The 26,031-nt window shown below is 42.7% G+C and overlaps 1 protein-coding gene across 1 annotated transcript; it reads right to left on the bottom strand.

The window, feature by feature from the left end:
- Positions 1-611: 611 nt before the first annotated feature.
- LOC307117474 (alpha-2,8-sialyltransferase 8E-like) lies at positions 612-24,122 on the bottom strand. Its single transcript, XM_079802328.1, has 7 exons — positions 23,969-24,122; positions 15,632-15,709; positions 15,417-15,515; positions 8,630-8,774; positions 6,170-6,282; positions 4,298-4,381; positions 612-1,270 (listed from the first exon to the last, which is right to left on the bottom strand). Exons 1-7 carry the CDS (start codon positions 24,106-24,108, stop codon positions 808-810), a joined length of 1,122 nt encoding a protein of 373 aa, XP_079658454.1. The 5' UTR covers positions 24,109-24,122; the 3' UTR covers positions 612-807.
- Positions 24,123-26,031: the final 1,909 nt, after the last annotated feature.

The raw sequence follows: 26,031 nt of genomic DNA, 5'->3' as shown, positions 1-26,031 counted from the left end.
CTCATGTGTTAATATTTTTTAGTGTAACAATTTATGATTTGCAAAAATAACTGTTGCATCTGTGTAGATTACATGAGCAAAGTGTTTGCGCGTTGTGCACGCTATACATTATGGTCAAGCATGCGCCCTTAAAATAGCATAACGAACAACGCGCAACGCGCCACTGACTTTAGACTAGGTTTTTTCTGGTCAGTGGCGCAATTGTTTAATGGAACAGCAAAATAGCACCAGGGATTGTTTGCGCCGGAACACGCCTCCTTTTTTGCGCTGAACCGCCCAGGTAGCGCAAGTTCATTCACTAGTTTAGCGACGTGCTTCTGTGGAGGGAAAAGCGCGCTTTGCGCGGGTGCAAAATAGGAATGACACATGCGTCGGTGTACAAAGTCAATTGCGCTGGGTGCAAGATAGGGCCCTAACTGTCTTCTGTAAGTATTTCTACATAGAATCAAGTATGCAGGTATTTCAACAAATTTAAGTACAATGTAAAAACATGCATGTACACAATAGCCTAAGTGCTTTGTATCAAATGATTAATTTATATGTTAGTTAAGGCCACTTAATAAAAAGTGGGTCCAAAAAGTGTATATTAAATAGCAGAATCATTAAACACTGAAGTTTAACATTCTTCTTTAATTTCAAACCACAACATATCAACATGTACACATCAAGTACACTTGAAGCCAGTAAAGTCTCCATGTACAGATCATTTACTCCTTGCAAATGTTATAGAAAGAATTAGTTTCTATAACTAAAAATAACAATGAGAGACAATAAAGGACATTTCAAACAATATGCAAACTATTCAAATTATGAGCAGGGCTGTAGGTGCAGTGTTAGCGCCCCCTGGGTGTGGAGCTGTAGCAAGCGGAGAAATTCCTCTGGCATGGAGTGAATACCAACTTTGGGTCCTTTGTTGTCAAAGTAGTGATGTGGTATAATCTGCTTTTCCAGATTGATGTCAAACGGCCAGAATCCATAAACGTGCACATGATCACACAGCTCTAGTGCAACATTAATTAGCATAAAACCTGTGGAGAGGCGTCTCCCAGTCAGGCCACGCCTTTTCCAGAAACGGTCCAGTGTCTTGAGGTAGCCGGAGCTGAAGAAGACCACCCGCAGCTCAGGGTTGGGAGGCCAGAGCGCTTTGAGAGTGCTGACTGACAATTGAGTGTTTAAAGGGCTTGCAAAAGCAGGCATGATCAGAGACGCATTACCATACACACTCACACGATGCATTAATGGACCTCGTTTCTTTTGCGCATTTCTGTAACTGCAGAGACACAAAACAAACCATCAACATGAGATACACTCGCTGGTCCTTATAGACATTCTCATACACACATGTGTTCCTAAAATGTAGTGAGCTGTCTACTGCCTAAGGCTACGTTCACACTGCGAGCCTTAGTGCTCAATTCCGATTTATTGCTCGGATCTGATTTTTTTGCATAGCTTTTCACAAAGTAAATTCTGTTAAATGTGGCCACGCTTCAGATTACAGTGCGAAAAGATTATGATCTTGATCTATGATCTGACTCAAATGCGCAAAAGAACAATAAAAAGACGCCATTCTGTCATACGGAAGTAAACACGGAGAACATTAAACTAAGTGATTGCGCATTTATTTATAGCGTGAAACACATTTCAAAAGCATTTAAGTATTCAAATCTCATATGATTAACTATTGAAACACACTATAATATTTAAAATATCAGTGTCCTGCATTTTCATGTCGCTACCGAAACAGTGTATGTTTTAGTCCATTGGCTGAGACTGATTTTAACTATGCCCCTATATTTTTGATCAGGAAATTGTGTCCCTCTCTCTCGTACATGGTTAATAGCTAGGTCCCATTATTTTGGGGTAAATGTATTCAAAAGTCTGAAAATTTGTGTGTAACTTTAAGGAACGTCACTACCAAACACCTTTTTCTGCAAGTAAGCACAGTTTTTTAGGTGTTATTCAATAAAATGTAGTTTTTATATGTGTGCAACAGTTCAGAACTATACTAGCTAACCATGTGCTGATTAGCATCTTTGAGCTAGGCTCAAAAGTATCTAAAATTGTCACTACCAAAACAGTCACGACCGAAAAATGTGGTGAAGTTTCGGTTGTGACATCATTGTTTTGGTAGTGACATAAGGGAACACAATCCTTTATTTGTGGGAAATATTTTTGTACACTTTTGCAAATCATTAGTATTTTAGAATGTTTTAGTGTGCGAGTTAAAATTCTGTAATGTGATGTGGTCGCTCCCAAAACATTACTGCCGAATATGTGCTGTCACGTTCGAAACATGGGATGTTTTACAAAAAAATGTATATTGAAACTAAGGAATCCTTAACTTTGAAATCAGTATGATTAACTTCATGCTTTTTACAAAAAAAGACTGGATTCGAAATACAACAAATCTCATAAATTACACTTGAAATATTGTATTGTGTTTCGGTAGTGACAAATTCGGGGAGAGGAAAAATATTCCAAAACTTTCTGAAAATACAACATGAGAATTAAGTGCACAATTACTTGAAATGTGTACCTTGGATATTATTCAAAACACATTTTTTCAGACTTTGAACCAATTCTGTAAAATGGCTTATATAGAGCCGTCACTGTAATAGTACTGATGAGCTCTGCTGCATCACTGTGCTTCTCTGACTACCTTTCGCAACTTCGGGTATGTATTTGAAGTGACTCCCATGAGCGCAGAATTGTGAGGAATGTTGCTCTAGACTGACGTAAAAGTCACACGAATTCTGATTTGACTGTTCAGACTGAGCTCGCATTACAAAACATCAGACCTCTATCGGATTTAGTATCACATATGGAAGTGGCACAAATCGGAATGAAAAAGATCAGATTCCTTGTGGTTTGTGCTGTTCACACTGTCAAGAATAACAGATCTGGCCCACATTTGCCTGGAGTCTGAATGCAGCTAAGGAATCATTGTAACTGAAACTCATAAGTGAGCGATTTGGAAATCTTTACATAGGTAACAACTCTGTGCATCATATAGTGAAAAAAAAGGGAGACTCAACTCATATTGATTTGAAATCGAGTGGTTCCACCGACTTTTCAACAGCCTTGGTTCTGGAAGTATTTTTTCTGCATGGCGATTTAAAAAAGGTACAAGATTGTGTACTTAAAGGGTACTCGCTGATTCATAACGCTTCGAAGCTTCATGAAGCCGTGTTTTGATATCAGTCATCACTATAAGTCGTTATTTAGGTATTTTTTGCGCACAAAAACTATTCTCGTCGCTTCATAAAGTTATTGTAGAACCACTGTAGTGAGATGGACTTTGTAACGACGTCTTTAGTAGCTTTTAAGGGTCTTGAGAGTGAACCGTGCCATTGAGCCAATGGATTGAGCCATTGAGCCAGATTTCAACTAAAATATCTTCATTTGTGTCTGAAGATGAACGAAAGTCTTACGGGTGTCGAACGACATGAGGGTAAGTAATTAATGACAGAATTTTCATTTTTGGGTGAACTAACCCTTTAACAGCTTTAATGAGAAAAAGACCTACAATCTCATGAAGCATTGCAAATGGCAACTGAATTAAAAATGATGGAAATATATAAAATGTTGATTATATATGTAGAATCAATATATTTTATGTTTACTGCAAAATATTATGCATAAAAATATTAAAGTGAGGAAACTAACATTTCATTTGCAGTGCTTCATGAAAGTGGGCAGTCGTTTAGATCTCTTTTGGCGCAATTTGCTTGTCTTGATTATCTGAAAAATGGAGATTTCTTTGCAGAATCATGAGTAATTTAGTTTTCCACCAGGAATTGCTCTGTTAAACACTATTATCTAAAAAATTATGGCTTCATCAAAAGCATATACCAGGGGTCGGCAACCTGTCACGTGTTGGGAGGGATAATCACAGGCATGTGATAGCTGGTGTATATGTTTAATTTAAATCAAGTCCCTCGATCTTGCATATAGATGTACATTTTGAGGTAATCATTCCACGTAGCCACAGCCTGTTTTATTAAGTTACTTTACTATTTAAGTGTGAGACAAACCATTCGCTTCAGTAATTATCCTTCCGCTTGCCATAAGCTTGCTGACCCCTGGCATAAACCATCGATTAACAGCCTCATAGCTAACAGTAGGATGACAGATGACATATTTTCCATGACAGAATTAAAACTTTTGGGTGAACTACACCTTTAACATTTTGCCTTCATAAGAAGTTTTAGATTCACTATCAAGAATGCAATATAAACAATGATATGAACTATAAAATGTATACATTGTGTATATTCTTTTATTAATGGTTTCTCACCCTCCCCGGATCTGACTGGGATTGATCGTGATTAAATCAGTCTTTAGCCCAACATCCTTGTCATCAACGGGTGCCATGTTAAACCTGCAACAAACGGGGGAAAGTTCATCAGTTAAGATTGATAAAATACCAAACAGAGGGGAACCAGAAAGTTCAGTATGTTATACTGAAAGAAACTTTTAACAGAGCTTCCATTTAAAAAAAGAAAGAAAAAAGTCTGATATTGTGTGGTATTGCACAAAACAACAAAGCCTTTCAACAAGAGATGACAGTGACATTACTGGCATTAACTGCGCCATTGTTACCCTGCATTACCTACATTCCACTTATACAGTATGTGGAGGGTTGTTGAAATGACCTTTGCTAAATGTATTCAAGTCAATTACTACTTTTGTAAGCTTACTGTGTAGAGGGTTCAACAGTTCCAGAAGTTCCGGAAAAACTGCATACATTCTCCATAAGGAAATTGTTTTTTATAGATAACATATAAACCTCTAAAGACAGCCCCACTGTGAGCAACGAGGTTGACAATCAATGCTATCTGCTGCTGTTGAAGCCGTTAGCCCACATTATTTCAACACATTTATTTAAAATAATCATGTAACAGCGGAATTCATGGTGAAAACTACATTGCCCATGGTGCTGCACAAAAAAACTACACCAATCAGAGGGTTCAAACAAGCAAAACCAACCCAATCTTACAGGAAAACACAAGTATTTTACCAGGTGGTGATTTCATATGAATTCGTACAAAAATGTACGATTTTCAAACTAATCTCATTATGAAGGACAACCCCAAAACCCCACCCCTAAACCCATCACTGGGATTTAAACAGATTGTACGAAAATAACGAATGAGATTGAATTGATACGAATTGCCATGAGATTGTGTTGGCAAAACGTGCCTAAAGTGCTCTTTAACTCCTCCCACTCATGAAACACTGCGAATAATGTAATTGAGTCGATCTCCTTACGCTCTCAAAATACTTCATTATTTGTGATTTTATATATATATATGTGTGTGTGTGTGTGTGTGTGTGTGTGTGTGTGTGTGTGTGTGTGTGTGTGTGTGTGTGTGTAAAATTTGCAATAACTGTAAAATATATTGATTACATTAAAAAAATGATGTTTGGATTTAAGTAGGTAAATGCTTAAGAATCTTAAACAAGCATGTATGAAGACACATCATGGCCATATTCCAGGATGACAATGTAAAGATTCATCAGCTCAAATGGTATGAAGATGAAGAATGAAGAATCATTTGCACACATGAATTGGCCTCTTGATGGTAATAACATTACAACATTTATTTCCATCAAGAGGTAAATCAATGTTTGGCCAAGTATTGCCAATGCAAGAGTCCAGCACTCTGTAAAGTCTCCTCCAGCACATCCAGAAGACTCTCAATGAGTTTAAGCTCTGGACTCAGAGGAGCCGATTCATGTGTGGAAATGATTCTTCATTCTTTCACAGTTTGAGCTGATGAATCTTGACATTGTCACCCTGGCATATGGTCATGATGTGTCTTCCTACATGGTTGTTTAAAAAATGAAAAGCTACACACTGTTGCCAAGCATATAACATGCTTATAACAATGCTTCATGGGGTTGTAGTTCTTTCCTTCATAAGTTAAGTATACAGTCTTTTACATTTATATTTTAGTCCAATTTGCTAATACATTTTCACTTCAAATCAGAGTTTGTAATGTTGTGATTCAGTCCGCTAGTTGGCTTGGTTCATGACTTATAACGCTTTAACAAAAACATTTGACAATCCCTATGGGAGAAATAATTGGAAAAAAGTACTTCCGGAACCAACAACGCTGAAAAAGTGTAGCACTCTATTGTAGCAAAAGAGCAAGTGTAGTTGTACCTGATGACATAGTCAGTGCTGTCAATCTCTCTTCCACAATTACTGTTCTTCAGAATTCCTCCACTGCCCACCACAGCGCATCGACTCAGACGATGCTCACTCCAGGGAAAGGCCTTCAGATCAAAGTAATGAGTCCATTTAACACATTATATAGATTTTCTATCACAGTGGCCTGATAAATATTGGGTCACACATAAAATGAATTTAATTGCAGTGGATCAGGGGTTTAAAAACTGAGGTGCTTTGGGCCTAAATATTTTGCAATTTCGGGTTGTCAAATTATTGTGCACTTAACCCTAGAATGCATGAACCAAAAAACCTACACAAATGCATAAAGGGGGTCCAAATGACCTGTATTGGAATTAATGGTTTTCAATAAGTGTCCTTTTAATGAAATAATTAAAATAATTAATGATACACAAATGTTTTAATATGTCAAAATGTTTATTTGTCCACTTTCCTTGTATATACGCAGTACAAAAATGAAATTTATTCTTCAAAAATATACTTTTTCTAAAACTCTAAACTAGTTTAGATCAACTGTGAATTTAGGCATACTACTCATTTCACAAACTGCTTTTCACCAACTATCAGAGGTGGGTAGAGTAGCCAAAATCTGTACTCAAGTAAAAGTACAAGTACTTACTGAAATATTTACTCAAGTAAAAGTAAAAGTAACAATCGTAATATTTACTTGAGTAAGAGTAAAAAAGTATTCGATGAGAAAACTACTCAAGTAGTTAGTTACTAGTTACTTTCGATCTGATTGATAAGCGAAAACCCTGAATTTCAGGCTACTTGGAGAGCTTTCACACACCTCTCTGTAACACTTTACAATAAGGTTGTATTAGTTAACATTAGTTAATGTATTAGTTAACATGAACTAACCATGAACAACACCTCTGTTCAGCATTAGTTAATCTTTTTCAACGTTAGTTCATAAAAATCCAGCTGTTCATGGTTTATTCATGTTAGTTCACAGTGCATTGACTAATGTTAACAATATTTTAATAATGCATTAGTAAATGTTTAAATTAACATAAAGATAAATAAGTGCTTTATAAGTGCAGTTCATTATTAGTTCATGTTAACTAATGTAAGCTAATGAACCTTATATATATATAATATATATATATATATGTGTGTGTGTGTGTGTGTGTGTGTGTGTGTGTGTGTGTGTGTGTGTGTGTGTGTGTGTGTGTGTGTGTGTGTGTGTGTGTGTGAGATTAATGGTTAAACAGTGTAAATTAATGGTGTGCTGGGCTAACTAGAGCTCTTTTTAAAACATACTTTGTTCTTATATTTGTATAAGTATATAGGCTATTCTTTAGGTAGGAATAAAATACAATACCGTTTTTATTTGTATGTATTTTCTACACTTCAGACAGGTGTCTGTCCGGATTTGTGTATAAATGCAAGACGTCACATTAGGCTATTCAATTTGTTTCGTTTTGTGAAGAAAAGGATATGTAAATGTGAAGATGAGAACGTTTGTTCGTGGACGTGTGTTGTTTGGAGGATTCAAACGATTCATTGCTTGCACAAGAGCGCATATGAGGAAAACACTCGGACAGTGTGTGAAATAGTATTATAATAAGGGAAAATTCCCCATAGTTACCAAATGACCGTTAATAGTGTTCAAATATAGGCATCATTGTGACACTTACCGCTACATGTTCTTTTCAGGGTGGAATTATTGTATGCTGAGAGATGTCAGTTCGTTTTGGTGCACACAACATGCATCGCATTATGAAACTATTCTTTTTGACATCTTGGAGTGAAAACATAGACTGAACTTGAGGCCACGGGCAATCTGCCTCCCGTAGCTCACACACATCTTCCGACTAAACGCGCGCTAATTATAAGCGGGTGATGCGTAGCAACCTCTCGCGAAGCAGCCTCTCCAACGATTCGCGAGACTTGCGAAAGTCATATTCACTTATTTTAATATATATAATATAATTATTACCATTTGACAGTAACGGAGGAACGCCACCGAATGTAACTAAGTAAAAGTACAGTTTTTTCACAAGAAATTTACTTGAGTAAGAGTAAAAGTACCCATCTTTAAATCTACTCTAAAAGTACAAGTTACCCAAAAAATGTACTCAAGTAAATGTAACGAAGTAAATGTAATTCGTTACTACCCACCTCTGCCAACTATATAGTATGTAGATATAAATATTCAAACACAAGGTCGGTGTCGAAGGCAAATTCTTAGTTCAGAGGAAAAAAAGTCCATAAAGTTTCAAGAAAATAAATATTATTATTGACAAAAATACTGCGTAGTCAAAATTCCATAGGAAATGAACACAGGTCAATTCAACCCTGTTTATGCATTCTTGGGGTAGCGATACATTTTTTTCTTCCCATCTTTGACATTGATATTCAAATATTATTATAAATGTTTTTATTTATTTTGATACTGCAGGTGATATTTTGGCTGTATATGACACATACCTCAGGTAGCAAGTTGTGAAGTGCTTCGTTCATTTTGTAGTTGGGATATACGTCAGACTCATAGGGAATTATTTGATGCACATCTGTGTTTTTCTTTGTATGATATAAATAGCCTGTGGCATTACAACAGTAACGCAACAATAATCTTATGTAGAGAGGAAGAAAATAAAATTATATGAAATAATTATAATGTTTAAAATGTATCATTTAAAATTGCAAATGGTGCCACTCTGTTCCAAAAACTAGTGAGCTGACTCACCCGAACCCATAGGCAGCGTTTAAAAATAACAGTTTATCCAAACATGAAACATGCTCTGATGTCACACTTGGATGTGGGCGGGGTTGGAGGGGATTAAAAAAAGAAGTGGGTGGATTTTTACCATTATATTGAGGTTGTTTTCACACTACCGACACACAGTTATGTTCAATTTTTCATAATAGGTGCCCTTTAAACCCACCCACACAACCAAACAAACCTGTAATACAACATCAACACAATAGGTACATTGTACAGTTGTAAACGAGTAGATAAAATAGATTAAAAAGTAGATAAAGACACCTACAGTCACTTTGAAGACATTACATGCATGTTCTTAACCTGATTATGCTTAATAAGCCGACAATGCACATGATCATCTAAACGAGATAACCCGTTTTCCTCATCAGCTGTCACATTTGTTTGATTAGTATGCCTGTGTATTTAAGCCTGTGTTTAGTCCTGTCGTCAGTTATTTTTGTGTTTACGTGGATGTTTTGGTTGAGTTTCTTGTCTCCTGATTTCTTTTATTAAAATCTCAAAACTGCTGCCTTTAGATCCTGTCTTCACCTCCGTTGCATCTGCGCTGTGACAGAATAACTGACCCTTTTAAAAGGATCTAGCAGCAATGAAGATGGTTCAGCAGAAAACACTTTGTGCTCCATCTATCAGCATCGGCGTAACATTGAGAGATATGTGGAGGAATTTGTGCAATATTGTCGCATATCTACCTGGAATGACCAACAACTCATGGATTATTCTGGAGTGGGTTGGATTCACATATCGCTCTGCAGATGCCAGTGGGAAATTCGTGCTGAGGAGGTGGTTACACTTTCACGTTTGGGGAGTTTAGTGATGATGAGATCCCACAGTGGCAATCCTCCCAATTTATTCTTCCTCAGTCATCAACTCCACTAAACCAAGCCCCCTGACAGGATTCAGCCACGAGTCTCCAGTATTGCCTCGGGCAAGGAAAGCTGTTTCGAACAGCGCTGACCTGGGAGTGAAGGTGGCGGATCCTGCATTCCCCTTCATATGGGTAGCCATGAAGAGGTTTTTCCCTCTCCGGTACCCAGTTCTGGAGTTTGGCCCCAAGATGGCTGCCATTGCTGAGTCAGCGTCTTCAGCTAAGACGGCCGCCACTGGAGGTCAGTTCTCACCGGAACCAGTAAGAGAGCACTGACTGATAGACTTGTGGTCGGCACCAAACTGGATGCGGGACAGGAGACGGAGCCCTCTCTGGACTCTGGACAGAAGACGGAGCCCTCTCTGGATGCGGGACAGGAGACAGAAGCCCTCTCTGGACACGGGACAGGAGACGGAGCCCTCTCTGGACACGGGACAGGAGGCGGAGCCCTCTCTGGACTAAGGACAGGAGACAGAAGCCCTCTCTGGACACGGGACAGGAGACAGAGCCCTCTCTGGACTAAGGAAAGGAGACGAAGCCCTCTCTGGACTAAGGACAGGAGGCGAAGCCCTCTCTGGACTCGGGACAGGAGACAAAGCCCTCTCTGGACACAGGACAGGAGACTGAGCCCTCTCTGGACTAAGGAAAGGAGGCGAAGCCCTCTCTGGACTCGGGACAGGAGACGAAGCCCTCTCTGGACTAAGGACAGGAGGCGAAGCCCTCTCTGGACTCGGGACAGGAGACAAAGCCCTCTCTGGAAACGGGACAGGAGACAAAGCCCTCTCTGGAAACGGGACAGGAGACAAAGCCCTCTCTGGACACGGGACAGGAGACGGAGCCCTCTCTGGACTCGGGACAGGAGGCGGAGCCCTCTCTGGACTCGGGACAGGAGGCGGAGCCCTCTCTGGACACGGGACAGGAGGTGGAGCCCTCTCTAGACACGGGACAGGAGACGGAGCCCTCTCTGGCCTCGGGACAGGAGACGGAGCCCTCTCTGGACTCGGGACAGGAGACAAAGCCCTCTCTGGAAACGGGACAGGAGACAAAGCCCTCTCTGGAAACGGGACAGGAGACAAAGCCCTCTCTGGACACGGGACAGGAGACGGAGCCCTCTCTGGACTCGGGACAGGAGGCGAAGCCCTCTCTGGACTCGGGACAGGAGGCGGAGCCCTCTCTGGACACGGGACAGGAGGTGGAGCCCTCTCTAGACACGGGACAGGAGACGGAGCCCTCTCTGGCCTCGGGACAGGAGACGGAGCCCTCTCTGGACTCGGGACAGGAGACGGAGCCCTCTCTGGCCTCAGGACAGGAGACGGAGCCCTCTCTGGCCTCGGGACAGGAGACAGAGCCCTCTCTGGACTCGGGACAGGAGACGGAGCCCTCTCTGGACTCGGGACAGGAGACGGAGCCCTCTCTGGACTCGGGACAGGAGACGGAGCCCTCTCTGGCCTCGGGACAGGAGACGGAGCCCTCTCTGGACTCGGGACAGGAGGCGAAGCCCTCTCTGGACTCGGGACAGGAGGCGGAGCCCTTTCTGGACACGGGACAGGAGGAGGAGCCCTCTCTGGACACGGGACAGGAGATGGAGCCCTCTCTGGCCTCGGGACAGGAGACGTAGCCCTCTCTGGACTCGGGACAGGAGACAAAGCCCTCTCTGGACTCGGGACAGGAGACGGAGCCCTCTCTGGACTCGGGACAGGAGACGGAGTACTCTCTGGACACGGGACAGGAGGCGGAGTCCTCTCTGGACTCGGGACAGGAGACGGAGCCCTCTCTGGACTCGGGACAGGAGGCGAAGCCCTCTCTGGCCTCGGGACAGAAGACGGAGCCCTCTCTGGCCTCGGGACAGGAGACGGAGCCCTCTCTGGACTCGGGACAGGAGACGGAGCCCTCTCTGGACTCGGGACAGGAGGCGAAGCCCTCTCTGGACTCGGGACAGGAGGCGGAGCCCTCTCTGGACACGGGACAGGAGACGGAGCCCTCTCTGGCCTCGGGACAGGAGACAAAGCCCTCTCTGGACTCGGGACAGGAGACAAAGCCCTCTCTGGACTCGGGACAGGAGACAAAGCCCTCTCTGGACTCGGGACAGGAGACGGAGCTTTCTCTGGACTCGGGACAGGAGACGGAGTACTCTCTGGACTCGGGACAGGAGGCGGAGTCCTCTCTGGACTCGGGACAGGAGACGGAGCCCTCTCTGGACTCGGGACAGGAGGCGAAGCCCTCTCTGGCCTCGGGACAGAAGACGGAGCCCTCTCTGGCCTCGGGACAGGAGACGGAGCCCTCTCTGGACTCGGGACAGGAGGCGGAGCCCTCTCTGGACTCGGGACAGGAGGCGGAGCCCTCTCTGGCCTCGGGACAGGAGGCGGAGCCCTCTCTGGCCTCGGGACAGGAGGCGGAGCCCTCTCTGGACTCGGGACAGGAGGCGGAGTCCTCTCTTGACTCGGGACAGGAGGGGGAGTCCTCACTGGACTCAGGACAGGAGACGGAGCCCTCTCTGGACTCGGGACAGGAGATGGAGCCCTCTTTGGACTCGGGACAGGAGACGGAGCCCTCTCTGGCCTCGGGACAGGAGGCGGAGCCCTCTCTGGCCTCGGGACAGGAGGCGGAGCCCTCTCTGGCCTCGGGACAGGAGGCGGAGCCCTCTCTGGACTCGGGACAGGAGGCGGAGTCCTCTCTTGACTCGGGACAGGAGGGGGAGTCCTCACTGGACTCAGGACAGGAGACGGAGCCCTCTCTGGACTCAGGACAGGAGGCGGAGTCCTCTCTGGACTCGGGACAGGAGATGGAGCCCTCTCTGGACTCGGGACAGGAGACAGAGCCCTCTCTGGACTCAGGACAGGAGGCGGAGTCCTCTCTGGACTCGGGACAGGAGACGAAGCCCTCTCTGGACTCGGGACAGGAGACGGAGTCCTCTCTGGACTCAGGACAGGAGGCGGAGCCCTCTCTGGACTCAGGACAGGAGGCGGAGCCCTCTCTGGACTCGGGACAGGAGGCGGAGTCCTCTCTTGACTCGAGACAGGAGACAGAGCCCTCTCTGGACTCGGGACAGGAGGCGGAGCCCTCTCTGGACTCGGGACAGGAGGCGGAGTCCTCTCTTGACTCGAGACAGGAGACAGAGCCCTCTCTGGACTCGGGACAGGAGATGGAGCCCTCTCTGGACTCGGGACAGGAGACAGAGCCCTCTCTGGACTCAGGACAGGAGGCGGAGTCCTCTCTGGACTCGGGACAGGAGACGGAGTCCTCTCTGAACTCGGGACTGGAGACGGAGCCCTCTCTGAACTCGGGACTGGAGACGGAGTCCTCTCTGGACTCGGGACTGGAGACTGAGTCCTCTCTGGACTCGGAACAGGAGACCTCACAGGTGCCGACCAAAAGTCTATCAGCCAGAGCTCTCTAACATCAGAAAACTGGTTATTTCCATGAACTGATTTTTCTGAGTTATCAGTGTACTGGCGTACATGTAAACATGCTCAATATTCCATATAGAACCTTAAAGGGTTCTATCAGGCTCTTCATAAATAGAACAATTTAGGGGTTGCCATCATGGGATCATTTCATGGATTTATTTTTAATTCATTTTGATTACATTTTAAGAATTAAATCACTATTCACACAATCACACAATAAGAATCACTAGAAAACTTGAAATTAACCATTAAACATTAAAATAAGCAATCATTTAAGACATTTCTCCTTATATAGAACCATTTTGGCGTAAAGTGTTCTGTAAAATTGAGTCAAGAACCCTCGAGTTCTATGTAGAACTCCACTGAGTGTTGATAACATTACTTGAAGAGACTTAACAATTTTGTTTATAAACATCTGATTTATTAAACAGTTTCTAGCAAGTTGCTACATAAAAACTACAATGGTTGTCTGATTCGTAAAGCACGTAAACTCACATTTCTCTGATAGTTTCAGGCAGGCTTTCATCAGACACCATTTTAATTCTTTCCACCAACTGCCAACCAAACCACACACACAGGATTGTGGAATATTAGGCAGTAAGTATGCATCTCTGAGGACTTCAAAAAACAACAAAGCAATGGCATTTAGACTTAATGGCCCTCATTTATCAAAAGTGCGTACACCAAATTTCCAGCGTACACACAAAACCACGGTGACTTTGAGATTTATCAATATGGACGTTGGCGTAGGGCACGCTCAAATCCTACGCCAGCTCAGGAGGTGGTGTACGCACGTTTTGAGTTAGTGCGAAAATGCGCAGAAAAACAATTCCTAACACCACAAAACACACTCACAAAGATATGCTATATTATGACCCACTGTAAAACAACAACAACAACAACATATAATTATAAACTTCAGTGTTTATTTTTGTGCAACATGGACTTCCATGTTTAATTTGTGTGACTTTACCAAAGCATTCGATTTGTAGGCATATGTATTCCTCCAGTTGCGAGTCTGTGCGCTTTACCTGACGTTTCAGGGTTAGGCCCGGCAGCTGCGCACGGACTGGGACTGACATTAATTCAGACTGACAAAATAATAAAAATGACATTCTTCTTCTTTTAAAAATAATAATAATAATACAATAAATAATAACGACTTTCTTCTTCTAAATAACAATAAGCGTCATTAATAATACAAATCATAATAATAATAATAATAAGAAGAAGAATCTTACAAATTGTCATGCAATTATTAATGTGAATGAATGGTACTCCACATCACATCATCATCACTATTGTACAGCCCAATACATGTGACGTGATACGAAATTAAAGGCTAATTGTTTCAAATAACGTGCTGTAAAATAATGCATTGTGATAGGTAATTTCTCATCCAAACAGCTATTTAAACTGGATTTCCACCGTACACCAATGTCAATGATGGCTGACTCCGGCTTCTCTTCAGTGCCGAGACGCGCCTCTTTGTGGCGATCTTTATATCTGACCACTTTTTTTTCACCTACAATAAACAAGAAAACTCATACTTAACTTAATCACTATTGGTCTATATTAAGCAATAAAACATTATTACCTCTGCTGGAGTGCGCTTCTCAACCCCCACACTATTAACAGTACTCGTAATTTGGGTCCATATTTTGTTTTTGTGGGCGCCTTTAAAGTAACTCTTTAAACTCCCAAATAAAACAGTTTTGTTTTTTTCTACTTCCCTGGTGATGGTCTCGATCTCCACGTCGGAGAAGTTTCGCTTCTTTGCCATCTTCTGTGTGTCCATGGCGTAAAATGAGGGCGTGGGGGAGGCAGAGACTTGAATATATAGGGGCGTGTTATTCTAATGACGATCGTTTTCAGCCATGGCATTTATCAAGGGCAGGTATTGAGTACACCTGGATTTCAGAGGTGCGCACAGCTTCATAAATCAGGCGGTGAGAGGAGTGTAAGCATAATCTTACGCCAACATATACGCCCGTTTCTACGCAAGATTGATAAATGAGGGCCAATGTAACTCAAACATTAGATTTTTGATGTGCCTTGTTGCCTTCCTACTTCCATATGTAGAGCACTCAAATCCGATATACCGGTATGCATTAGGCAGCACCTCAGTAGCTTTTGGAACAGAGCCAGTGTGTGTTGATGTGTAGAATGTTGAATTAAATAATTTACATAGAAAGACAGAGCGGAGGATCCACTCACCTATTCAGCTCCTTCTGGGTGATATTGGACTTGTACGGACAGCTTAATAACTCAGAGACTTTCCCAGTAAAGCTCGTCATATCAGTACTAAAATTAATGCTAAAATAAAGAATGAGAGAAATGGCTAATCTGTAGGATGTTAGCTGTCAGTAGATGAAAACATTGAAATAATTATGTGACGTATGAAAAGGCATGTACATGAAAAATTGACTCACCTTGTTGGAGTAATGTTTGAAAACGCCCGACGGACTGTTGTGCAGTGCAACGGTAAAAAATCCTTTCCCGTCTCATCTCTCATGAAAAAGAACAACAAACACACTTCTATTGTTACACACTCAAAGAAGTAATCATAAACATGTGTCTATACAAGTTTCTAAGTATCTGCCAACCTTGTACAATGATTAAAACCGTCCAGACAAGCTGGAGAAGTCTTGGTTCTGGAGCTCAGGTTGATTATATAATATCATATACTGAATATATTGAATTTCATAAAATGACTGATAAGTAAGGGATCATGCACAGCTGATCATTATCATAAATGGAAGTTTCTGCACCCTGATGTGAATGTAAAGTGTTAGGGTGGTTTGCCTACAGTGGTTCAGGCTGCAGGGTTGCCGATTGACTAAAGAAACTTTATCAGCAAGATGATAGAAAACTGTAGATTTCTCATCTATTACCAGCCACTGCAACTTATACCAATGACGGAAATAAAACAAAGATTACCAGAGAAGCTGGTGCAAAAAGGTCTGAGTAAAAGTCTTTCAGGGTGGCCCAAACGGGTATACACAAAAGCATAGGTTAGGCAAGAGAACTTCAAGACTGAGCAAAGGTACAAGCAAATGCAAGTCTTTAAATATACACCTGTTAACACTCTAACAAGCTAGGTACAGGTCATATCATTGAACCAATAACGAGCAGTGAATTAGGAAGATGTGGAAGGTCTTGTGCTCTCGGTTTCCCTCTGCTGGACAGACTGTGGTGAGAGAGAAAGAGCAAAGCCAGAGCAAAGAGCAAAGAGCAAAGAGCAAAGCCAGAGCAAAGAGCAAAGCCAGAGCAAAGAAGAGCAAAGAGCAAAGCCTGAGCAAAGAAGAGCAAAGCCAGAGCAAAGAAGAGCAAAGAAGAGCAAAGAAGAGCAAAGAGCAAAGCCAGATCAAAGAAGCCACAGCAAAAGAAAGAGCCAGAAGAGGCCCTAAGAAGAGAGAGATCCAGAGAATCAAGAGCCAGAGCAACCGTTACAATCTTCTTTTATCCTTTTCCTGACCATGTGACTGAAACCCTAAAGGCCCTTTCACACCGGAAGAGGAACGGAAAAATGAAGCGGAAAAACGAATATTGTGTGTGCGAATAGTTCGCGTCAAAACCATTCACATCAGCCATGAAGCGAGTTTGCGATGTCTGTGACGTTTCAGAGCTCCAACATTCCAAAACATTCGCGCCGACAGCTGAGAAAACATGGACACTTCCTCATCCAGTGAAGACGAGCTTTTCATTTTATTTAAAAGACCGAAAAGAAGGTATTGGGTGCACCCAGTCTTGAAGAACAGAGAGTCTGAATGAAATGCGATACCTGGCAAAGGTTAATGTTGATTGAATAGCTAATGACATCAACAGGACATTTCGTGACCTTAGTTTCCTTGTATGTGATTGGTTTAAGCCTTTTCTGTCGCTGCGAGTGTTAAAAAAAAATCGACATTGAAACTAAAAAAATAAACATAGTTTTTTCGCCGCAGCACATTCTCGTTCGGTGTGGAAACACTCATTAAACAAACTGCTGATCAAAAAATAAAACCATTGCGTGATTTATTCACGCGTCAAAATCGCTTCCAGTGTGAAAGGACCTTAATGTGAGACATTTAAACTGACCAATCAAAAAATTACAACTTCCCCAACTGTAAAGGTGTGACACATTTTGGCCTACAGGCCTTCAGCATGTCTTTGTCTTTAGAAATTTCAAATGGCCCTTCTGGTAAGAAAGAGGGGGGTTGAAAACAATAGGTTACTGTCGTAACCCCGGTTCTCTGAAACATTGAGTGGAGAGATCCACCTATGGGAAGGGTATCCGTACCTGCCCTCTGCAGAAGCATCCAATTGCACCAAGTCTGACAAGACAGGCAGAAGTGCGCAGCCAATGCCCGGTAAGGCCCCACCCCTTGCCCGCGGGCATATATAGGGCAAGCAGGGCAAAGCTGGTGGATCTCTCCACTCGATGTTTCAGAGAACCGGGGTTACGACAGTAACCTATTGTTCTCTTTCATCATCTTGTGTTCGAGATCCACCCATGGGGGAGACATGGACAGCTCCCCGATTGCCCAATACACTCACAGTGAGGTCCTGTTTAGTCAGAAAAAGACGGTCACCCCAAGGGGCGGTGCTTGACACATCTCATAATCATGAACCCGCCACACCGGCGCACACATGTAACTGCGGTGTGAAAGCAGGACACAAAACGTGTGTGGCACAACAACAGAACTACAGAAGGTAGGGTTAGGAAGACCCCACCCCCAAAACCGAATGTGCTACCGAGGTTCTGGTGACATCCAGCCTATAGTAACGCACACATGTATGGGGAGAAGCCCAACTGGCAGCAGAGCAGATATCCTGCAGTGATACTCCTCTGAACAGAGACCCAGAGCCCTAAGCCCCTCGTGGAATGAGCTGATGTCCGCTGGGGGTTGCACTCCCTTTGATTCGTAAGCCAAAACTATAGCATCCACAAGCTAATGTGAAAGACGTTGCTTAGACAGGGAATCCCCTTTGTGGGGAGGAGCCCATGAAACAAAGAGTTGGTCACTTCCAGAACGCACTGGTCCTAGCCAAATACGTCTGTAACGCACGGACCGGACACTGGGCATTCAACCTTTGATTCTCCAAGGAGGAAAAGGGCAGAGGGTGAAAAGCAGACAGCTCTAACACTGCCGATGTGAACACAGGGAAACATTTCAGCATGAAGGCTGGATTAGGCTTAAGGAAAACCTTATCTCCACCCAGAGAGAATTGAATGCACGAGGGGTGAACCGAGAGTGCATGTAACTCACTGACACGTTTGGCTGATGCCAAGGCCAAGAGCAAGGCTGTCTTGAAGGACAGCAACTTTAGGGGAAATATTCCCCAGAGGCTCAAAAGGGAATTGAAACAGCTTCCAGCACCATGGAGAGGTCCCATTCAGGGATCATTCTCCTAATGACTGGCAACGCGCGACGGGCACCCTTCTTAAATCTGTGGATTAGAGGATGCTGCCCAACCGTTGAGCCCTCAAAACTCACATGACAAGCAGAGATAGCTGCCAGATAGACCTTAATAGTGGAAAAAGACCTACCCTTATCCATAATGACATAAGGATCAAACTATCAGAAACTGAGCACTGATATGAAGTGAGACTCCATCCATCACACCACTCAACAAACACTTGCCACTTACAGCCATATAAGGACCGTGTAGAAACAGCCCTGGCATTCTGTATAGTAGCCACCATGCGTGGGGGAAGCCCTAACGTGCTCAGGTTCGTCTTTTCACGGGCCAGGCCCAGAGAGTTACCCTGTGCACTGTTACAGAGCGGCAAAGATCGTGTGATGGGCTGAAATGTAGTGACAACCAATTTCATGAACGCCCTCATTCTCAGGAGTCCTAGTGGCAAAATCTGGATAGATGAAGCCATAAGACCCTGAAGCCTGAGACATGTGAAAAGACAAGGGTGCGATATTGCACCCTCGCCCCCTCTCTGAACTGCGACAGACAGTTCATCAGAGAGAGAACGCGCTCTTATGAGAGATGCGCTCGCATGGAGACTGAGTTCAGCTCCATGCCCAGGAAGATCACATTCTTGCTGGGTGTAAAATTGCTTTTGTTCACATTCACCCTGAAGCCCAGAGATGTGATGTGCGTGAGCACACGGCAGGTGTCCTGCAACACCTTTTCCCTCGAGACTAAACACATGGGCTGGGCAGCCACGGGAGGGAGGCACCCTCCTGAAGAGACCCTCTGTCTTTTGGACAGGGGTTCTGGGGCAGGAAGAGGGTCCAAAGAGCTTGTTGCTCGAGAACGTGGACCCCGAGCCCCCATTGGCCAAACATCAGGGCGGCCGCTTGCGTTTGGGGTCGGTGGGGGTAGAGCTCGGGGGTTTTCTCGCAGCGGCAGGAGAAGGTTTCCTCCAGGGCTTAGCAGAGGGTGGGTTTTTCCTGCCGTGGCGGGGGCTTGTTGCGGGGCCTTTCCTTGCTATGATGGAAGTTATGTCCTGGGGCCGGGGGATTAGGCAAACGTGCAGAGGGCGCCTGGCGTGGGGCCGCCTTCCTAGGAAGACACAACTTGAAGGCCTCGTCCTCCTTCTTGTCGTCGCACCGTTGTTGCATCAGTGCCATGGCAGGGCCAAAGAGAGCCCGGCCGGGCTCTACCGGGGCTCCTACGATGCGTCTTTTCTCGCTGTCGGGAAGGCCCGACAGGTTGAGCCAGACCGAGCGCTCTCCTACCATGGAAAGTGCCATGGAGCGCCCGCAGGCTTGGACGGCCTGACGAGCATTACGGAGAACAAGGTTGTGAACCATAATGATCTCTTTCCATAGTGCAGGCGAGGGAGATCCCTTGTCCAGCTGTTGGCCCAGGTCGTCCAGAATTTCCGCCTGGTAAGCGGAGAGGAGAGAGGAGACATTGAGGGCCCTAACAGCCAAGGCTGAGGATTTATACGTGGCCTAGTGCACCGAGGCAGAAAGGGGGGCGAGCAGCCCTCCCTGGACTGGGTTGAGGTGCCTGGCGTTCGAGGGCTCAAAAGCAGGCGGTTCACCCATGCCAAGAGCCGCCAAATCCTTAACCTCCAGACCCGCGAGATCGTGTTTAAAGTCAAGCGGGTCGCTCCAGTAGTGCCTCCTGTGCTTAGCGCACGATGTAAGAACGAGAAAGAGTTGTTTCCCCTGGGCCGGGGGGAGCTCCCAGCACTTTCCCGTCATAAATATCGCTCTCCTGGTCGGTGGCACTCTGTGGAGCCGACCACTTGATGTTGAGACGAGCAGCCGCTCGCTCACACACATCCAGGAGAATGGATTGAGGCAAGGCCGCGGGGGCGCTAGCCTGGGGAATACCAGAGGGCGGGATGGCCTCCTCGTCCTCTGAGACCCCGAAAAGGCCCGCTTCGTCACCGGACCCGGCCGAATTGTCGCCGAGCGGGGTGTTGCCCGCGAAGATGTCCTCTTCGGGGAACTCAGGATTGGAGAGGTCCCTGGTGGCGCTGTGTCGTCGTCGTGTCCCACATCTGAGTCCGAAAAGTCAAGCTCGCCGCACTGGGTAGCAGCAACTTTAAGGCAGCACTAGGCAGTGACTGCAGTTCACCGAATTCTCTATGGCTTCTTGCGCGTGCTTGAGGCCCAAGCAAACCACGCAGAAAGGGTGAAGATCCTTAGTGGGCGATAAGAGCACCACACGCAGTCGGGCAGGCCCGTGATGCGCTACTGCCGGAAGAAGCAGCTTGAATAGAGAGCGACATACCGGCGAAAAACTCTGAGAAATCCGTGGCGGCAGCCGTGGAACAGGAAAGAAGAGTGAGAGTGCGGGCGGCTCCGAGAGCAGACACAGAGAAACTGGCAGAATAGAAACTGTCACTGAGGCTGATCTTTAGGATATTTCCTCCTGCAGACATAAGCGAGCAGCACTAATTTGACCGAACTGTGTAAGTGCAGAGATCACGAGAAGCGAATGTCAACTGATGTACAGTAGCGCATGCAGGCTCTATATGCCCGTGGGTAAGGGGTGGGGCCTTACCGGGCATTGGCTGAACGCTTCTGCCTGTCTTGTCAGACTTGGTGCAATTGGATGCTTCTGCAGAGGTCAGGTACGGATGCCCTTCCCATAGGTGGATCTCGAACACGAGATGATGAAAGAAAACAGTAAAACAAATGTCTTTGTTCAATTTCAAATATCAAATATCTTTGATTATTTTCCATCCTAAGACATTTGTGATTAAATTTTAATATTAGGTGTGATTAATCACAGAAACCTGTGTGATTAATTAGTTTAAAATATAATCCAAAATGTCATTTATTGCAATTTTAATGTAGAAATTTTGACAATGTACAAATACAGTAAATAATTGTTTAAACTTAAATAACCAAATTGGATACTTTTTAAGACGAGAACAGTGTTTTTTTTTCATGCATCTGTCAATTTTGAGATTTGGGGCTTTTTGGCTTTTAGGCTTTTCATAAAGTGTTTTTTCAGACTAGTGGAAAGAAAACATCCAAAATACACTTTAACTGCAGCACTTTATCTATTTGCGTTTCAGTTACAGTATATATCTTTAAAGGCTAATTTCTGTTGACAGTATTTTCTGATGTATGGAGTTATCTGATTTTAAAGAGATATCCAAAATCGCCTCTAAACCTTTGCCTCTAATATATAAAAAAATTAAACAAGAACATGACTTCATGCAACGGTTAGGTTTTTGTTCTAGAAATGTATGCAAATTAAAGCTTATTTAATTAGAAAACACCTCATTTGCATAGGGTAAAATTTTTCAGAAAACTTAAATACAAAAAAGTTTGCAATTATTAATGTAATCAATCAACTGGGGTATAGTGGGGTAAAGTATAGTATTACCCTATGGTGTCTTGCCTTAACAAGTAACTTATTGACTGTATGCATTATACAATTTACAGGCCCCATGAGATATCAGATTTCACACAGAACAGGTCTGAGCTGCTGCTGATGTGATGAGTGAAAGATAACCCGCTGGACTGATTTCGTCTGCTGAACATTATGTTTATCTGCTTCAAAACATAAAAATTACTCCTCTTGAAAATATTGCTTTAGCACACCGTATACAACTTCAAGATACATCAATAAATTATATCATGGGCGTCGGAAGCAAATAAAAATGTGGGTGGGTCCTCCGAATTTTTTTTACTGGAGTAGATGCCAATTACATCAAGTAGCCTACAAATATACCGCTTTACTTGCTAAACGTATAGGTCGGAAAGACAAGATTACGGAAATCGCCATAGCATTGAGAGCGGCAGCAGTGTCTAGTTTTGACACAAATTGACCCGCGGTCCGAGTCCGCCTTTCGCCGAACTCAATCTTCTCCGTTTTCCCATCACATATCAAATCGGAAAGGCATTTATTTTCAATAAAAATTAAGAAAATATTAGAAAAGTGGAAATAAAGCGACTAATATGTGGTTAATAATAAGTGTTTATCGATTAGGGGTAGGGTAAACAGACATGTGCTGAATGTTAGAGAGGTCTTGTCCCACCCACATACAATGGTTCCGACGCCCATGATTATATAAGCTACTGATCATGTACTAATGGTTTGTTTGTTCACGATTAACCATTGTTTACTGAGATCGATACTGAACAATTTTGACAAGAATATTTCAGTTATTTATACGTGATTAATAATATCACCTAATCATTTATTAACCAGGCATCTACCAATGATCTGCTTTTCAGGCTACTGATATTTTTTAAGATGGGGAGAGTGGGGCACAACCATGACGCTTTTTGACTTTCTCAGTTTGTGTAAATCCGCTTGAGGTTCAGAGTATTTATTTTTTCCCACATTAATGTCCCACATGTCTAGTACAATTATGTGGTTTTGTTTCATTAATACAGTGTATACTTTTTTACTTGATGTACCCCGAAAGAATGGAAATTAAATGTGACAACATGCCCCATAGGTGGGGCACATTGTAACATGACCAAATGACAGCTTAAAATGTTATCTGATATAATAATATAAAAAAATATCCAAGACAAGCTAAAATATTTTGTCAATAAAATACAACTATTAACTTTTTAAAATAAAATAATGGCACTTTTGAATCATTAAAAATATACTATTTTTTGAGTTTGACAACAAACACACTGCAAAACACAGCTGTACAGCACAGTTCAAAACATAATAATAATAATGAATAATTTCTGAACATTGACTCTCAGTCATTCACCCTTTCTCATGGTTTCTCAAAAGAATAAAGTAGCCTATAGAATATAATAGCGTAGTTTTAATAGGGGCTCATTGTGACGCAGTGTGACAACACTTCACTTCCGCGGCTCGTGTCTTCTGCTGGTTAGATCAGCATTAAAGAACGATCTCAACTGATAAACAACAGATATAAGATTACAATAATATCAGATTTGTCTTACCTAAATAAACACAAAAAAACAGAGATGAAAAATAAACGTAGCCTACTGAAAATGTATTTAACCATAGCAAAAGTAAATTTCTTACTTAGGCTAATATCTTCCAAGCATAACACTAACAAAACATTTATAAAATATTAGCATATAACTTATTAATCATTTATGAACGTTACCATCTAGGCTATTATAGTCTATAAATATTACATCTCATCTTCTAACACCAACTCAAGTTTATAGCCTATTTTTACATTTTCGCTTCTATTTATTATAAATTTTTTATTAACTTCGTTAGGCTGTAAAGGAATTGTAATTGCAATTTAAAAATGTAATTGCTTTTTCGAGAGCGTGTCTAATGGTTTTCGGTAAAGGCTGAGAGACGACCATATAATCATATAAAATTAAGATCAAATGTAGGCTATTACTTACCCAAAGGTGTTGTGCTCCCTGTAAAAGACCAAAACCACGCAATTCAATATTATTAAAACAGTAAATAGCCCCAAAAACAATTTAATACACGTCATATTCATCTGTAACATTAATTCCGGTGTAATGGAGAACAGGTGCATGTTTCGGAGACAAGAGCCATACCGAGAGTCTCTCTCACCGAGTGTTGGGTCCGGGTGGGTCAGAGATGGGTGGGGTCAAGTGACATGCCTAAATTTGGTCGTCTGGAAAATTAGTACTTTTTCTTCAAGGTTTTCCATGGGGGAGAAAAAAACTCAAAATGACATAAAAAATTCAAAGACGTGTTTTATTAGATGTTTTCTTTTGGTTAAGAAAATGTGAAGATTTCTCAAGCCTGTATTTTGTGACTGGAGCTATAGGCTAGTTCATTTTTCAAAACATGCTAATTGTCTAAGGGAGTTACACAGGTGAACTTTGCAAGATTCCCATTGTTTTTAAATAAATCAAATCAACAGTGAGCTGAATAATTACACTATTATCTTTTTAGAGTTGCTTTGCAGCTGACTTTTTTTTTGTTGTACTATTTTATGTTGTCATTTGGTCACGTTACAACGTGCCACTCAAATGTTAAAAATGTAGGATCCCATGCATATCCAGGCATGATTTCAGCACTGCTGGGAATGCCCTTTTATTTTCAATGAAAGCTATTGCTGCTCTAAAAAGAGAATAGACACAACTAGATAATGTACTTAACTTTAATATAAAAAAATATGTAAGTGTTCATACTACTAATAATAATACATAATAATTTGGAATATATATATATATTTTTTCAGAATTTGTGTTGTAAATATAATTTATTCAGAAGCAATAGTCTCACCAGTGTTCAATCAGCTTTGAGATATTTAAATCTGCCTATCTTTGATATTTTTTACCTTTTATGAAGGGCATTTTTCCATAATCTTATTAAATATAGGCTATATGCTTCCGCTTTCATTTTATATTCTTAAATTTTATCTATAAATTAAATTAGAATAAGACAATGTAGGGCTGTTGCCAATCAAATGAAATAATTTACACTGAAAAATGTTATGAGATTGTTTTAAATATTTTTGAATATACAATTAAAGGTGAACTATGTAAGATTTGTGCAGTAAAATATCCAAAAACCACTAGGCCAATGTTATATATTTTGTTCAGTTGAGTACTTAGAATATCCCAAATGTTTCCAACTATTTGTAAATCGTGAGAAATTGCTATTTTAACCAAGGAACCGGGACGTGTGAGCTATGCGTGTGAGGGAGTCGCCTGTCGATTGCGTCATATCTGCGTTACCCTCGGTTTCCAGTTTTATTTTGCAGAAACGCTTTACTCTTACGCCGAGCGAACGTGATAACTTCCTTTTCAACACACTCAGATATATGTAATACAATAAACAGAGTTACGTTACCTCATACTCATGAATGGAAAAGAGGAAGTGGCGCCAGCGACCGTGTCATAATAAAAGTCCCGCCGGCGACTATGCCATAATAACAGTCCTGCTCTTCAATCGCTCATGCGGCCTTACTCAGCTCCACAACACTCGCTCCTGCTCTGCTTCATACTACAGTAATGTTAATAATCGCATCCATGAACATGATTTCTGCCCGAGTCCTATCCTGACTCTTTTCCACCGGCTGTGAAGTGAAGACCACATGTCCCAAGATTCTGCGCTCAAACGTGGCGTCATCAAACTACTCCTTTGTTTTGAACAGGCGACCTCTAGTGGACGGAAAAGTTACATAGTGTAGCTTTAAGAAATGTTGGAAAGAAAACATTAAACTAAACCACCAGTAGGTGGCAGAATGTTAACGTTGTTGTCAGGAAAATCTAAATCTTACCCGGATACAGCAATGCTATTTTCTGATTGGCTGTTCAGTAGCTGTATTTTTTATTTGATTGTCTGGTGCGTGGCATGGCCCTCTGCACTCACCTGATTCCTCTAATAGCGGCAACTTGGTGGGCATTATCCTTGAAATATCTCTGCGTGAGAAATACAAGGTGTGGCGTGTGAGCATGCGAACGGGTTTGTGTCTCGACTTGAG

The sequence above is a fragment of the Gobio gobio genome (genome assembly GCF_949357685.1).
Source record: "Gobio gobio genome assembly, chromosome: 21".
NCBI lineage: Eukaryota > Metazoa > Chordata > Actinopteri > Cypriniformes > Gobionidae > Gobio > Gobio gobio.
This window is presented reverse-complemented; position numbering and strand designations above follow the sequence as displayed.

Bases quoted from the DNA above. Each gene is read 5' to 3' on its own strand.
- LOC307117474 (XM_079802328.1), bottom strand. From the start codon at position 24,108: ATGCACCTGTTCTCCATTACACCGGAATTAATGTTACAGATGAATATG. The intron at 8,775-15,416 runs GTGAGTGGATCC...TCTCTACATAAG, and splicing joins ACCCAGAAGGAGCTGAATAG to ATTATTGTTGCGTTACTGTT. The intron at 4,382-6,169 runs GTACAACTACAC...CGTTTGTTGCAG, and splicing joins AGCACTGACTATGTCATCAG to GTTTAACATGGCACCCGTTG.